Source organism: Desmodus rotundus, chromosome 3 (assembly GCF_022682495.2).
Source record: "Desmodus rotundus isolate HL8 chromosome 3, HLdesRot8A.1, whole genome shotgun sequence".
Classification (NCBI taxonomy): Eukaryota; Metazoa; Chordata; class Mammalia; order Chiroptera; family Phyllostomidae; genus Desmodus; species Desmodus rotundus.
This window is the reverse complement of record NC_071389.1, coordinates 113,260,780-113,277,358: the sequence shown is the minus strand read 5'-3', so window position 1 is coordinate 113,277,358 and position 16,579 is coordinate 113,260,780. Positions and strand designations below refer to the sequence as shown.

The 16,579-nt window shown below is 43.8% G+C and overlaps 1 protein-coding gene across 12 annotated transcripts in view; it reads right to left on the bottom strand.

The window, feature by feature from the left end:
* The window catches only part of CACNA1C (calcium voltage-gated channel subunit alpha1 C), a 628,485-nt gene that overhangs the window by 230,342 nt on the left and 381,564 nt on the right, over nt 1-16,579 (bottom strand). For all 12 annotated transcript variants that reach the window (XM_053920870.2, XM_053920869.2, XM_053920860.2 and 9 more), the window contains exon 5: nt 12,569-12,708. In XM_053920870.2, coding sequence (XP_053776845.1) covers nt 12,569-12,708 — 140 coding nt within the window. The remainder of the gene's footprint in view (nt 1-12,568; nt 12,709-16,579) is intronic.

Below are 16,579 nucleotides of genomic sequence, written 5' to 3'. Positions count from 1 at the left end.
CAGAATTTACAGTCCAGAAATAAACCCATATGTATGTGGACTACTAATTTTTGATAAAAGAGACAAAACATATGCTGAAGAAAAGAAATCCTCTTCAAGAAATAGTGTTGGGGAAAACTGAAAAGCCACATGCAAAGGAATGAAACTAGACTGCTATTTGACATCATACACAAAAATTAACTAAAAATGGATCAAAGACCTAAACATAGAAGAAATCATAGGTACGAAACTTATGGAGTTGGTCTCAGAGAAGATTTTATTACCCTGACCCAAAGGCAAGGGAAGTCAAAGTTAAAATAAATGAAGGGGACTACACCAAACTAAAAAGTTTCTGCACAGGAAGAAAAGAAAAAAGAAAAATTAACAATAGAAAAAGGCAATCAACCAAATGGGTGGAGATATTTGCAAAAAACATTTCCAGTAAGGGTCAAATATCCAAAATATATAATAATCTCACATAACTAAACAGCAAAAAACCTAACAATCCTACATAAAAATGGTCAGAGGACTTGAACACTTTTTCCAAAAAGACATACAAATGGCCACCAAATATATGAAAAGATGTTCAACTTCATTAGCTATTAGGGAAATTCAAATTAAAACCATAATGAGATACCACCTCACATCCATTAGAAAGTGTATCAGTAAGACAAGAGATAACACGTGTTGGAGAGAAAGGAACCATCATACACTGCTGATGGGAATGTAAGTTGGTACAATCACTATGGAAAACAAAAGGGAGGTTCCTCCAAAAATTAAGAATAGAGAGCTACCATATGACCCAGCAATCCCTCTTCTGGTTCTCTGCCTCACAATTTGGGAAGCACTTATTTGTAAGGATACATGAACCCCTATGCTCATGGTAGCCAAGACATGGAAACAACCTAAGTGTCCTTGATGGATGATTGGATGAAAAAGACATGGTACATATATCATACACATATATACACAAAGATATACATACACATATATATAATGGGATACTACTCACTCACTAAGAAAGGTGAAATATTGCCATTTGCAACATGAGCAGATCTTAGTATCATGCTAGGTAAAATAAGATGGAAAAGGACATAAACCATGTGATTTCACTTACATGTAGAATATAAAACAAAGCAACAAACAAACAAACTCATAGACACAGAGAACAGTATGGTGGTTACCAGGGGGGGAGTGGGGGAGGATGAAGAAGGTAATGGGGATCAAATATATGGTGATGGGAGCAGATTATTAGACTATGGGTGCTGAGCACACCATGAAGATGATATATTATAGAACTATACACTTAAATAATATTACTAACAAATGTCGCCCCAATAAACTTAAAAAATAAAAAATATTCTTTAAAAAGAAGTTGCAATGAAGACATTTTCAGACAGCGAAAGCTGGGGTGATTCACCAGCACGGACCTGCAATGCGGAAATGCTAGGGGCAACAACGGCAGAAGGCAACGTGGCTCCACAGAAGGAATGGAGAGCACCAGAAATGGTAAATGGCTGGGTAACCAAAAGACTATGCTTTATTTTTTTCTCATAACTTACTTTAAAGACAACTTGCTGTTTAAGGCAAAAAATATTAACACTGCGGGGTGAGGTAAACAGGATGATGCTGTTGTGAGGTTATTACAAATTTGACTGTACACTTAAAATGCGTAAACTTTACTGAATATGAATAGTACTTCGATAAGATTGTTTTAAAAATCAAGTGTAACAATTCCCCTTCCTCAAATCAATCCAACTTGCAGCCTCAGATAAGTAGAAAGGAAGCTGTACCCAAATTAATGTCACTATCTAATATTTGCTGAATGCTTCTTATGTGTTGAGCACAATTCTAAATGCTTTATAAGCACTTAGTTATTTAATCCTCACAACAACTCCATGAGGTAAGTGCAATTTTAACCCTGATTTATAGGTCAGAAAACTGAGGCACACAGCTAATAATTGGACTCCACTATCTGTGTCCTCAACCATTGTAGTCGTGAATCAGTGAGAGGGAACAGACCAAGAATAACAGGTTCAGGGGGTCCCTGCGCTGCATATTGATGACCTCATGGGACGCCGACCTCACTGTATCTTCATTTCCTCTCCCCTCGTTTTTCTCTGCAGCATTTACAAAGCATGGGTCACTTGGAAGCCTAACTGGCCTTTAATATTACCATTATTTTAAATTTACAGTGACCTTGCTGCTGGCCGTTATTTTGTGACTGGGAGCCTCCGGGGAAGTGCCAGGCGCAAAGGAGAATCCATCATGGAGCTTCCTGAATTGAAGAAGCTCTATCTTCCTTTGTGAGTACTACCACCTGCCACAGTCCTGGGTACATGGTCAGTGCTCAGTAAATACTACTCACTTACTGTATGACATATTCTCTCACCTCTGGACTGATTGCTACTCTACTGGGGAACTGCAAGCATGAAGGCATTTGGAAAAGGTCACACCTTATCCATAACTACAACTGGAATCACTGATTTAAAAATTCTGAGATCACTGCTGTTCTCTGTTGTTGAAGCACAGAATGATATGCTCAGAATAATTTCCTCAGATGAGGAAACTGAAGGTCAGAGATCAAAAGGTAAGGTTACACTCCTGCCCAGACTTAGGGCCCTGGTCTCCTTACCTGCAGGCCCAGAGCTTGTCCCCTGACAAAACAAATCCCTCAGGTGACAGTAGTACCATTTCTCTTCAGTCCCTGTGGCAAAGGGGTTCGTGGACACTCCAAACATAAAGGAACCAACACCAGAACCATTAACTGTCCTTACTCTCTAAAGCCAGATGGGCACCCAACTGAGAGCTGTGTGCTCCTCCTAACAGCAGGGGGCAGAGTGCTGAAGGGTGTATCCCTGACCTGGAAAAGAGTCTGAGCCCTTCTCCAATTACTCCATTACCCCATCTTCATTACTCTAGGCGAAGCACTTGAGATTGTGTTTGCCTGTCTATAAATTAGGGACAATGTCCCTGTCTTCCTGCACCATAGGGCCGATTAATCAATGAATAAAGCTCTTGGAGTCTGAAAGCCTGGCACTGGTGCTGTATAGTGCTTTTAGTTGGTGATAACCCTAACATTCATCACCACCTACATTCCATTCTCAAATCAAAACAGGACCTTTTCATCACTGGGGGAAATGTCTGTGCACTTTAGTAAATTTGCGAAGTTATTATGTGATTGAATGCATTCTTTGTCATTATTATTTTGTAAGCTGTTGTATGTAGAACACCACATAATAGAGACTTTCCCAGTTTAGTCACATTCTGTTATTGATATTCAATAACTTCTCAGTAAAACTCCAGACAGCAGGACCGAAACTTTTGAAACATGCTCATTGTTTAAGTGAGCTAGCTTTGCTGCATCTGGGTCATCCATCTTTCTTTTCTGTCTACCGCATGCTGTGGCTCATTGCAATCCATAAAGTCTCTCTTCAAGAGGTGGATTGAAAAGAGGCATTGTCGCTAGAAGCTCGTGAGACTTTGCAGGTAAAATCTTCTCTCTATGTATGCAATACCCATTATTAATATCACTTTGTAGATTAACTGAGGCAAAATGTGGAGCAGGGAATAGAAAGGGTGTCAGCAGAGCTGGGACTGTAACTGCACGTCTGAACTCCAGTCCAGAGTTCCCTTTGGAGGCATCTGGAAGGGAAAGGGACAAGAGCTGTCAAATCAGAGAGCGGGGCTGTGGTGGAAGATCAGGAATCACGCTGGGTGACATGGGAGAGGGCGAGCATCAATTCCTAGATGCAGTGAATACGAAAGGTGTTGAGAGATTAGAGCAGGGAATGTGGGTTGCTATTCTAAATTCTGCTCTGTGTCTGACAGGCAAGCCAGACTCTTCAGACCAAAGCCAGCAAGCCAACCTGTTTGGAATGTTAACAGGTCATGCTGTTCCTAGCTGGCCTCCAGAGGGCTCTGCTCCACCTTAGCAAATACAAACCCAAGGCTGCCTGGGGCAGGAAGGTGGGAGGGAACAGTGAAGTTCCCTGGGGCTTGCTTCCCTCTTGGAGGGGCTATGAACTGCTGTGTATGTATGAGGGAGGTCCGAAACCTCCAAAGACTACAAAACCAGAGGGTCCCTTCAGGACTGCTATCAGTCTTCCACAGATGGTGTACGAATCAAGAGTTCTGTCTGCCTGCCACCAGGTAGCTCTGTGTGACCTTGAGAAAGCCATTTGACTTGACCAGCTTCAGTGCTCCTAGCTGAAGAATAGAAACTTGGTTGTACTAGATAACTAGTCTCCTCCCACTCAGACATTCTAACTCAGGAATAGCACCGTGAGATGAACGCAGGGAACAAGGTTTTATACTTCCTGTTACAGTGAAAGGAATGGTAGCAAAGTGGGCCTAGGAGGTGTTGCAAAAGGATTTCTGAAGGGGGTGGGCAGTGGGATGGGCAGTCTGTGGCCCTATGAGAAGTAGAGTAAGAGGTGGATGTATGGGTGGCCCTCTGCCCATGGCCCTGTCCTTGTAAGTAGTCTTATGTGTTCCCTCATTTAGGTGTAAGGTCCTCTGACGTTTAAGACCTCTTTAGAACAAAAAAGATGAAAAGGCCCAGGAAGCAAAACAGAAGGTGAGGGGGAAAATAGGACCAACTCCAAGGACATGAAAGGAGAAAAGGAGCAGAGGGTAGACAGGCAAGAAGGTCTGCCGGAGGCAAGGGCTATCAGCTAGTGTGGAGAGGAGAGGGGAGGAGGAAGATGACACAGAGGCCAGCCAATCCAGGCCCTTCAAGTCACAGATGTGAAAGAGAGGTCCAGAGAGAGAACTGACCTATCCAAGGTCACCAAGGTGGTTAGGAGAAAAGGTAGGGCTGGAGTCTGAGTCTTCTGCTCACTTCACTTATGGGCCCCCGCACTACCTGCATGATGGGACATTAAGTCACATTAGCCAAGAGTAAAGGGAGGTCCGAGATGATGATGACACAGGCAGTGGAAAAAGCTGGGAAGGGAAGTGGATCTGAGTCTCCAATGTGACTTAGGGATCTTCTCTGGGACTCTTTCCAAAATGTATAACTTCCAGGGGGCTGGTTACTTGATTTCTGAGTATCAGCTCTAGACAGACTTTCCCTCATCGAATCTGGAATGCAAAGGTGTCCTTATATACAAGTGAGAGTAACAAGCTGTTCGCGGGGACAACTTCTGGAGGCCAAGCCCTCTCCCCCGCCAGCAGTGCGGCCTCCCGCTGGGCCACAGAACACTGTCTTGGGAGCAATGATGGTGACTGCAAATCCATGGTGGCCCGACTTATCCAAGAGCAAATTTCAGGCAGAATGGCGTGACTATTTTTGAAATATCAAAGTGTGAAAACACTCAGAAAAGTTGTTTTCAGCAGCTCTAATGTGCCCCCAGTGAGCCTGATTAACTGGCAATGTTAACTAATCAGTGTGGCCAATTTCACAGTTACTAAGCCCCAGGAGGGGAGAACCCATTCTGGAGGAAAACCTACACCACAGGATGAGAGTGGTTCACCTGGGTACTTGGGTGAGCTTCTCCCTTTTCAGCAGAAAGCCTGAAGTCAAGGATCCATCCCATCATTAAAAATAAAAAGAGAGTGTTAGGTATCCTGCAGCGTAAGATCTCTAGCAGACTGCTCGGAGCGCAGGAAGCCCAGGCCTGGCCTACGGAAGGAAGGTTGTGCAGGGCAGGAGAGTGTGGCTGCTTCGATCTGGTTTCGAACCCAGTGTGGCCACCAGCAACCTGTATCCAGCTGGGTTAATGAACCTCCCTGGTATTCAAAATCCACCATCCATTCGGACACTCTTTAGGGGATTTCTGAGACATTTAGCTGCTTCTCTGCAGTGCGGTCTTTTAAATGTTTCCAATAGAGAGGAAACAGCAGTGGCTATTTAGAAAACTGCCTATTGGCTTGGATTCCTGGACCCACAGTTCCCTGATGACTTTTCTCACCTGGTTCTCACTACTTTTGGATCCTCACTACTTCCTCCTCCATAGTGGCCTGGTCCACGCAGAGACCTCCTGCTGGCCTGGGCTGGCCTGTACTGGTGACACAAAAAAATGAGGTGTTCTCCCCAAATGTCCTTCCATCTCCATCCCTCCCTCTTCTACATAAGCCTCAAAGCTCATTTCAAATACTGACTCCTTCATAAATTCTCTGGACTGCCACAGTCCCTGGGAACTTGCCCCTTGAACCCATTTTGTTATCTATGCAATCAAGTAGCCATGCACATGCTTCTCTGGTGTTTTCTAGTCTCACATTGATATTTAACTCTTGAATATTCTTTATCTTTGGTCTTGACAGTGCTCTTGTCATATAATTTCTATTTTACATGTGTAATATAATGTAATGTAATGTAACAGCTACCATTTAACTAGCACTTACCATATGCAAGGCACTGTTTAAGTGCTTTGCACGCATTAATTAATTTGGTTTTTCTAACAATATATCAATTAAGTTCTCTTACTCCCATTTTAGATGAGAAAACTAAGGCACAGAGAGGCTTAATAACTTTTCCAAGGTCACAGGGAAAGTCTGACTGAACAGTTCAAAACCACTGTCTGAAGTATCCACTGGTGCCTTCTACGTGGTATCCACTCACCAGATACTTGTCAACTGATTGGTGCTGATTTGTTTTCAGAAAACAGTTCTAACCTCAGGAAGAACGAGTTTGACCCCTCTCTACACGCTGTCCTCAATGCTCTTCACTTTTCAATTAGGAAGCAAACCCTTGTATAATCACAAGCTGTTTTCTATTCTGTGCGCTTCCAGAGATAACACTTTTAACTGAGAAAGAGCTAACCTTAAAAAAAATCATATCATAGGAAAACACATATCCCATGAAAAGTCTTTAAAGCACTCAAGTACTTTGACAGCTGAGGAGAGTATCCGATGAATCTCTGTTTCCAGTGCCTTGCTCAGTGCTGGGCTCGCAGAAAGTGCTTAGTAAGTGTTCATGGTGAGCGGAGAGTGTTTCCCAAGGCTGGCGCTGGACTTGTATAAAGGTGACTGACTGTTCAGTCCCCTTCATTATCAGACCAAGGCTGGGCTGCTATGCGCTTTGTCAAAGACCTCACCAATCTAAAGGATACTTTTTCACCTCCCTCTGCCTGCTCCGTGTATTCAGTCCACTCCCAAGAGTTCTTCTCCAGGAGGGCATATGGGATTATATGGAAAGGAGGAAATGACCCCTTGCTTATTGCTCCACAAACAAAGGCACTCCTTGCACATACATGGCAAATATTTAACCACAACCCTCTGTATCCATCGGTCATGTTCATTGTGCAGTGTTTATTGTTCCATGTGACTTGTCTGTTGGTACAACCTGCACGCTTCACAGCAGCTCTGCATGGAAGAGCAGGGCTTCACAATCAGTGGGAACTGATTTCCTTCATTGTGGAAGAGTCTTGATGAAGCAAAGTGGACATATCTGGCAATTACACAGAATTTCATTGAAAGAGTCAACTCATTTCTATGTCCACAGTGAAATCAACTCTTAAACCGTACAGCCCACCTGTGCCCAAATCCAGGGCCACAGTCATGATTTCCTGGAATGTCCCTCCTTGCTCATCCTTCAGGATCCATCCCAGCTGCCACCCCCTCCAAGAAGGCTTTCGTGACTCTATCCTCACCCCCAGAAGTGCAGTGCCCCAAAAGCATGCTCATTATGGAACTCATTCCATCTTACTTGAGGGGGTTTTTTGGTGGGGGGGGGCACTTTGCAAGTTTTGTTCCATACCATCAATTCTATAACATTTCATTGTCTATAGTTCAGGCTCTTTGAGAACACACTTCGCATTCAACTCATTTCTGTATCTGCTGAGATGGCTACAAAATCTTACTAAATTAGGCACTCATAGGTTTTGTTGAACAAATAAATAAGTGACTCATGGACTTGTACCCTCACAATCATCTCTTCTCTTCCATAATCTGTGACCTTAAGATTCCAATGGTATTTGATACACATACAGACATTTAAAACCTACTGGCAGCTTTTTGGGCTTAGTGTTGCAGATCCCACAAACCACCCAATTAACTTGTTTGTTACAAGAAATAACCACTTCAATATCTACACATCTCCTATGTGTCTGTATACATCTCATACAATTGTCATGAAGACTAAATAAGACAGAAGAAGAAAAACCCCTTAGGGAAGCTAAAAAAGGCACATAAATGGAAAGTCTTTCAGCACTAGCATCATATTAGGAAGCCTCTTAGTTCTCAGTAATGGCTATGTGTAACAATGCCGCTCAGCCACCAGGGGGCTGAGCCATGGTGTCCAGCCATTCTACAAAGAGGATACAGCAGTGAACAAAGCAAAAATTGTCCTCATGGAGGTTATAGTCTCATGAGGCAAGTGGTCATAAACAAACAAGTAAATATATAGTATTACTGATGGTGAAAATTGATATGGGAAAAATATAGCAGGAAAGGGGCAGAAATGTGAGGAGGCTGAAATAGGTGGTGAGGGAAGGGCTCTCTGATAAGAGGACATTTCACAGAGATAGAAGGAGGTGAGCAAGCCAGCCACATGGACAGCTAAGTGAGGGCATCCAGACAGAAGTAGCAGCAGGTGCAAAGGCCCCACGATACAGTGAGCTTGGAGGGTGGGATGCACAGCAAGGAGGTCAATGAGGCAAGCAAGGAGGGAGAGAGGGAAGGATGGAAGGAGATGAGGTCAGGGTGATTACGTAGGGCCTTGTAGACTTTGGGTCTCACTCAGTGAGTTAGGGAAGCCTTGGGGGGTTCTAAGAAGAACAGAGACATGTACAATATGTTAAGAGGACCATTTTGGCTGTTCTGTCAAGACTCGGCTGTGACAAAGGGCAAGGGTAGAAGCAGAGACTCCTGTTAGGCGGCTGCTGTAATCATGTGTCTGGCACCTAAGTAAATGTGCATGTGGTAAGAAACAATCCGATTCTTAATATATTTTGAAGGTATGGTGGATAGGATTTTCTGATAGACTAGATACAAAAGATCAGAAAAAAGTCAAAGATTTTTGGCTGAGTAGCTAGAGGCTGACATTCATTATCAGGATGGGAAAGACTTTGGGAAGACTGGGAGGTCTGTTATGGATGTTGTTAAATGCAAGATGCTTATTAGATATCTGATCGAAGGAGTCAGGTAGGCAGGTAGGCCTACCAATCTGCAGTTTAGAGGAGAGGTCTGAGCTGGTGACACACAGTTGGTGGTTATTAGAAGATGCATAGATAACACTGAATGCCATGAGATCAGACATGCTAACTAGGGTCTGAGTGCAGATAGAGAGGAGGTCTGAGGATGGATCCCTGGAGCTCTCCAATGTTAAGAGGATGAGAGGGTGAGAAGGAAATCAGCAAATAATTCTGAGAAGGGGAAACAAGTGAAGTACGGGCAGAGCTAAAAAAACAACTGTATTCCAAAAGCCGAGTGATCACAGCAGTTCAAAGATAAGAGACGACCCAATGCTACAGGCGGATCAAGCAAAATGGCATGAGAAGAGACCACTAGCTTCGGTAACATGGAAATCATGGTCTCGACGAGAGATGCTTTGGTGCAGTGGTGAGGAAGAAAGCCTGAGTGGAGTGGATTCAAGAAAGAATGGGAAGACAGAATGAGAGATAACAGGCAAAGGCAACTCTTGGGAAGAATTTTGCTGAAATAGAAAAGGATACAACCTTAAGTCACAACAAATGGGAGAAAAAGCCATTTATCTAGGTTTCTAGTATAGAAGACATTGCTGACATTTTCCTAGATAATATCAACCAAACTAATACAGTGCACACACTCACCTTAGTCTAATTCAGTGTTTGAAAAAGTCACACAGACACTATTCTACTGCAAAAGGGTGAAAGGCTGGATTAGCCCTTTCTTGAAGTTCCAAAAAGAGCTATTCCCTTTGTAGTGGTGACCCACAGAAAACCAGACACGGCTGTTAGCCCTTTGCAGAAGCACAGAGTGACCTTTGAGGCTGCTCACCATTGCAAAACCATCTCTGTGTTACCACTTTTCATGACAAAAATATCTTCCTGAACTGAATGGCAGGTAACATCGGGGCCTTACATTTGAGGGGCTTTATCATGTCTTCACATTCCTGATGAGAGAATTCCAAAATGTGTTACCTGTTCCTGACCACAACAATACAGTTTCACCATTATTTAAATGCATGTGGAGACTAGACACCCTTTTTAGGAAGTTTCTCCTACATTGGAGCCGCAGCTATTCTAACTCTCCCTTTTAATGCACTGAAGCATGAGTGGTCTCAACCATATGCATCTCTAATTAAGAATCTCTGTACTAGAGTAATTACTGTAACTATTTCTGTTAATAACAATCTCCTCAATCCCTGTGATAGATCGTAGTATTTGTTCACAATTATTCACCCATGCTTTTCTGTAAATACAGTATATTTCTTTGTCCCATTATCTTTGAGACAAAGATAGCCATGTGACTTGCTTTGGCTACTGGAACATGAGCAGCTCTGATATAAGCCATATTTGAGCAAAACAAAATATGCTCGTGTGGTTTAGCTCTATGCCACTTTTGTGAGCATCTATCTGCCCTCTGCCACAAGAATGGCATGGCCTGTGTGCTGGGTGCTTCTTCAAACTGGGAATGCAGAATGAGATGGCACACAGAACCTAGTTGAGCTCAGAACAGCTGCAGCTGGCCAACATCCTCATGTACCACAAGCCAGGTGTATTTCTGGTTTTAAGTCACTATGAGCTTGGGATTGTTTGCTCTTGCACTGAAAGCTGGCTGACGCACTCTTTCATTAGATTGTTCTATTCCTCAAGTGAAGGAACCATATTTATTGTTTGTGATACGTCCCCATACCCAGCACAATGCCCTGAAATTGGGGGCCCCTAATAAGCATATACACAATAGGGTAAGGTTCATTATGTCTGTTGCAGCTTGGTTAGCTAGAGTTTAAAATCAGTTCATGGTTCCTATCACTGGCACATTGGCTACACCATCATGATAAGCTCCTTAAAGTCATGTTTAAAGCCATTCTCACCCTGCCTTCTCACTCCTTGATTTTGGTCTACTGAGTTATGGCTGATTGACCAAGAAAACTCAAATAATTTAGACTTCACAAAAGGGCAATTGGGTCTTGGTGATCATATGCACTGCTTCTATTCCTAGATGTCCCAATGGTTAAGGCCAAATAGAGAGAGAGAGAATCTGCTTTAAATGCGTTTGTGTGACTTAGCTCTATGTCCATTTTAAGACAGGCCATCAGCCTTGCCCAGGGGGCCTCACTGCAAAGAAAACAGTCCAACTCTTGCTTCATTCATCCAGTAAATTCTCCTACCTTGTGCAGAGACCATTTAGGTGCTGTGCAGAAATCAGAGACAATATAAGGCACAGTTCTGGGCTTCAGTGGACTTGTAATTGAAGAGAAAGGATGTATGTGCAAAAGTCTAAGACAATCAAGAGTTAATTCTTTACAAGAGGTCTTGTGATATGGTAGGAAAGCATTGGTTTGAAAGTCAGGAGACCTGGTAGTGGTTAAGTTACTTTGACTTTGAGAACATCTTTTCACTCTTTTGTGCATGAAAAAAAAGGACTAAACAGTTTAATGTGAGGTCCTTCACATTTCTATGGTTTTATGATTCTAAGAGACATCACCAAGCAGTATAACATCAACAAGGGCTCTGTCCCTGGTGTAGGTGGTAAAGGTGGGGTGTTCAGAGGACCTCTTTGTTTTCCTGACCCTCGACTCCCAAACTGGTTTGCTTTCAGCCTGGTCACAGGGGTCTCCTCTGACTTAATTCTTGGGCCAGATCTGATGGAGCTGACTCGAGATAGCCTCTGCAAACAAGTCCAGAATTATGCTCAGATACCACAAATTGAACTGTCCAAAAGCTGACTTAGCCCCCAGAAGCAACTTGGGCTGGGGTTTCCTGGAGCTGACGCAGGTGCCTGAAGCTGCTGTGTTCAGTGCCCAGGGCTCACCCGTAACAGGGCAGGCTTCTGGAGGCACTGCGGAAGGGGGTCTGTCCACATGACTGGTGACCTGAGAGAGAGTATCTCTCTAACTCCCTCCTGCTTGTGTGAGATTACTGAACCCCCCTCCACCCCTTGAGTAAAACCAGTTCTCATACTGACAGGCAGAATCCATAAAGAGGGCTTCCAAGGCCAGAGAGGCCCCCTTTCACAGGAAAGGGGGAAGGAGCTGGAAGAAATGGAAAAATAAGTTTCAGAATATCCACTTGTGCTTTCCTGATTGTTCTTTGGAAAAATACTGAGATTAGAGTTAATTGCATTGGTTAAAATACCCTGCGAGCCTTGGGGATTAGCTGTGTCTGCTCACCTGGCTCTTTTTGCCGCAAATGTATTTAAATTCCCAGCCCAGAGCCTTGCAGGCACTGCTCAGAAGGCCAGAGGATTGTTTTCTCTGTGTAGGCTGTCTTCATTTGGCTGTATGAGTGCTGTCCTTTTTAATTTTTTCCCCAAGTGTTTACAGGAGCTGGGACCACAGTGTGTTTTAATGGACTCACATCAGAATTGGGTTTTTAAAGCAAAGGAACTCATTTAGGAAAAACCTCCATTTATATGAAATCAGGTTCCTTTGCAAAGTGCTCTTTGCATTTGGGCGAAGGAAAGTAGAGGGTGGTGACAACATAAGAATTGCTCTACTTACTCGGGACTCCAGACACCAGCCGCAAGGGGCGCAGCACGCGGAATGCCCTCAGCGCCTTCACATCAAATCCAGCCCCTTTCCCTCCTAGAGCATTTGCCCCGTCAGCTTTGGTTGCTTGTTCTAAAATTGCACTAAAAAGCCTGAAAGAAAGGAAGGAAAGAAGGAGCTGTCAGGACAGTGTTTCTTTGCTCAGTGGGGCTCTGCATTCTCTGAAGGAAGCATAGGATAGCAGAGTTTGTGACCGTCTCCACTCCAGGAGCAAGTTCTGAGGTGTGTGCCCAGGAGAGTCTGTGAGCATTGGAAACTGACAGTATGTCAGTGTGGGTATCACCCTGGCCACAGGCATAACCACCGCCCAGAGAGATCTGAGGGAGGCCACGGTCAGACCATTTGCCATCATAAAGCTGTGAGAACACTTCTGGCATTATGTGAGCTAGGCAGCCCTGGACAGAGTAAAAATCAAGTGAAATTTGCTTCCAGGGACCCCGTCCCTTTGTGGTGTCCTCTGACCCTCTCCGTAGTATCCTAGCTCCTGCTCTCATGTGGCCTGGAACCACATTCTTTCTCCTCCCCATCTCTTTGATTTGTACCTAGGCACAGATAAATGATCCCAAAGAAATCTATTTTGTGCTGGCACATAACAGATGCTCAAAAAAATATGCATATATTGAACAAATAAATGACTGATCGAGTGGTTAAATGAGTACGTTTTCAGTGGAAGCAAATCCATGCATTAAGGCGTGTAACCGAGACATGGAAATTTTAGCTCTGTCACCCTTGTGTTTCTGTTTATATATCCATTCCTCCAACAAACACAAACACCTACTATGCACCCAGCAATGTTCTAGACAATGAGGCCCCAGCAAACCAGACAGTCCTTAATTTCTTGGAGTTCACACTCTACTAGAAGAGTCAAAGAATACGCCAAATAATTATCAGTAAATGAATATCACATTTAGACAGTGATAAATGCTAAGAAGACAAATGCAGCAAGGAAGGGGGATCTGGAGTGGCCAGGGTGGGAGACCTTCCTGTTTGATATCAAAAGACTGGGAAAGGAACTGGCTCTTAGGCTGACATTTGAGCAAAAACATAAAGAAAGTGCAGGAGTAGGCAGAGCTATGTGGGGTGACTGCTCCAGACAGAGGGAGCAGCATGGTAGTATGTTACAGGGACAAGAGGCAGGGAAGCTGGAGCAAAACAGTAAGTGGAGAACAGTGGGAGATAAAGTTGGAGAGGAAGCGGGGGCCCTATGGTTTCCTCTGAGTTGGAAGGCCCTGGGGGAGTTTGAACAGGAGAGTGACATGATTTGACTACAGTTTTAAAAGAATCCCTCTGATACTGTGGGAAGAGTAGCCTGCAGTGGGACAAGGCGAGGACAGGTTGCTGTACTAATCCAGGGTGGGAGGCGTAGACCGGGGGTGGTATTGGAGGTAGTAAGAAATAGTTGGATTCTGGATTTATTTTAAGGTAGACGTGATGGGATTGGCTGATGAACTGGATGTGAAGTGTAAGGAAGGCAGAAGAATAAAAGACCATTCCGAGGGTTTTGGCTTGAGCAACTGGAAGGATGAGTTAAGGGGGATACACATCAATGGTTCTATTTTGAATGTTGTTGTTAAGTTTGAGTTGTCAGTTGGGCATCTTGAGTAGGCTCTATCGGGTCTGGAGTTCTGCGGGGTGGGGACTCCAGGCTAGAGACAAAAATTTGGTAGTTGTATAGATGGCATTAAAATCAAATCCTACAAGATTGCCCGGGAGGCTGGTGTGGAAAGTGAAGACGTGATAGGACTGAGCCCTGGGGCTCCAACATTGAGGGGTAACGGAGAGGAGAAAGCAATAAAAGGAGCAAATGGACAGAGTGGTGGGCTGTGAAAGAAGTGGTTGCGAGAAGGCAGTGGTTAACTGTGTCAAGTGCTACACATACCAGGATGGACACTGACCACTCAATTTAGCAAATGAAGACCACTGAGACCCTAAAACAGCTTTTGGTGGAGTGATGAGGACAAAGCCTAACAGATATGAGTTCAAGAGAAGACAGGAGGAGGAAACTGAAGACAGAGAGAATAGACAGCTCTGTCCAACAGAAACATAATGCAAGCCACACATGTGAGCCACATATATAATTTAAATTTTCTAGCAGCCACATTAAAAAAAGTAAAAAAAGAGCCCTGGCTGGTGTGGCTCAGTGGATTGAGTGCTAGCCTGTAAACCAAAGGGTCACCAGTTTGATTCCCAGTCAGGGCACATGCCTGGGTTGTAGGCCAGGTCCCCAGTAGGAAGAACATGAGAGGCAACCACACATTGATGTTTCTCTCCCTCCCTTTCTCTAAAAATAAATAAAACCTTTTTTTAAAAAAGTAAAAAAAGAAACAGGTGAAATTAACTTTGATAATATATTTTATATAACCAAAATAACATTTCTAAATGTAAATAAAGAATTGTCACTGTCCTTTGTTCTAAATCTTTGAAATCTCCTGTGTATTTTGCATGTATAGCATATCTCAGTTCAGATTAGCCACATTTCAGGTGTTGAAGGGCCACCTGTGTCTGGTGGCTACTGTATAGACAACTCCTTTGAGGAACTTTGCTATAAACCGGAGCAGAGGAAAAATGGTGGTTACCAGAGGGGATATGGAATCAAGAGTTTTGTTACTTACTTACTTAATTAAATCCTTGTCTGGGGATATGTTTATTGATTTTAGAAAGAGAGAGAGAGAGAACATCAATCAGTTACCTCCCATATGCACACCGACCGGAGATCGAAATGGAAATTTATTTAAGTGCCCTGACCAGGGATCAAACCCACAACCCTTCAGTGCATGGGATAATGCTCCAACCAACTGGGCCACCTGGCTAGGGCCTGTTTGTTTTTAAATGGAGATACATCAGCATTTTTGTGTATGATGGGACTCATCTAACAGAGACAGACAATTTTATGATATAGACACAAAAGAGAACAATTATTGGAAGGACTGACGTCCTTCAGTAGTCAGGATGGGGACCTAATGCACATTCAGAGATGCTGGCCTTATATAGAGGCAGGGAGGTCTATCATGGTTCAGGTAGGGAGGCACATTATAGGGGCACAGATGTGGTTGTGGGAACACATGAAAATTTTCTTCTGACTGCATCTGTTATCCCAGGGAAATTGGGAACATGGTCATCATCAGCTGAAAATGTGAATGGGGAGGAGGTATTGGAAGTATGAAGAGAAAGCAAGGGTATTAAAGAATCGTAAAGAAAGTGGAAGAGTGAACTGGTAGGAGCATGTAGCTGGATTGCTAGGAATCATGACAGGCCTATTTGGAGGTTCGTGGTCATGAGTGTAAAGTGACCCATCAGCTCAACTTTGCATATTTCTCTACCCCTTTCAATGGCATAGCCTCAGGTACCAAACAGATCTCCATCTAGTCAGATTTTATTAGGGACTGGTGAGCAAGATAAACGAAGGGAGGAATAGAAGGTGATCATAAATGCAAGTTGATTAAAAAGGTGGTGATTATAAATTACAATGATGGGACATGGCACCTGAGCTGGCTGGAAGGAGGCATACACATGATGGCAAGAGGGACAAAAGGAATGTGGCAGGATGAATGGATTGTTGGAGTTAATTGCTAGAGGGAATGAGCTGGAAAAATGGGTGGTACCGCTTAGAGAGTAGGATGTTTGGTTGCGGGTTCTAGGGAGGGTATAGTTATTAGGCACGGCAGGGATATTGGCTATGACCATGGGAGTGGGCAGCTGAGACAGAATGGATCCCCAAGGTAGAAGCTATCGAAGAACCAAGAAGACACTGGATGGCAGTGGCAGGAGTAATGAGCATTGGAGAAAGTGGGAGTGAGCCAAGAGCTCATGTCTTCAAGTAACAGGGAGTAACTCAAAGGCCTGTGGAGGGCTACAATAAGGAGAAGCAGAGTGTAGAAGTGTCTGATGACACGAATATCAAAATTGGAGGTTTTTAGTGGGAGGAACAGTGGTTTGAAAGCAGAAATAAGGGGAAAGCAGGGC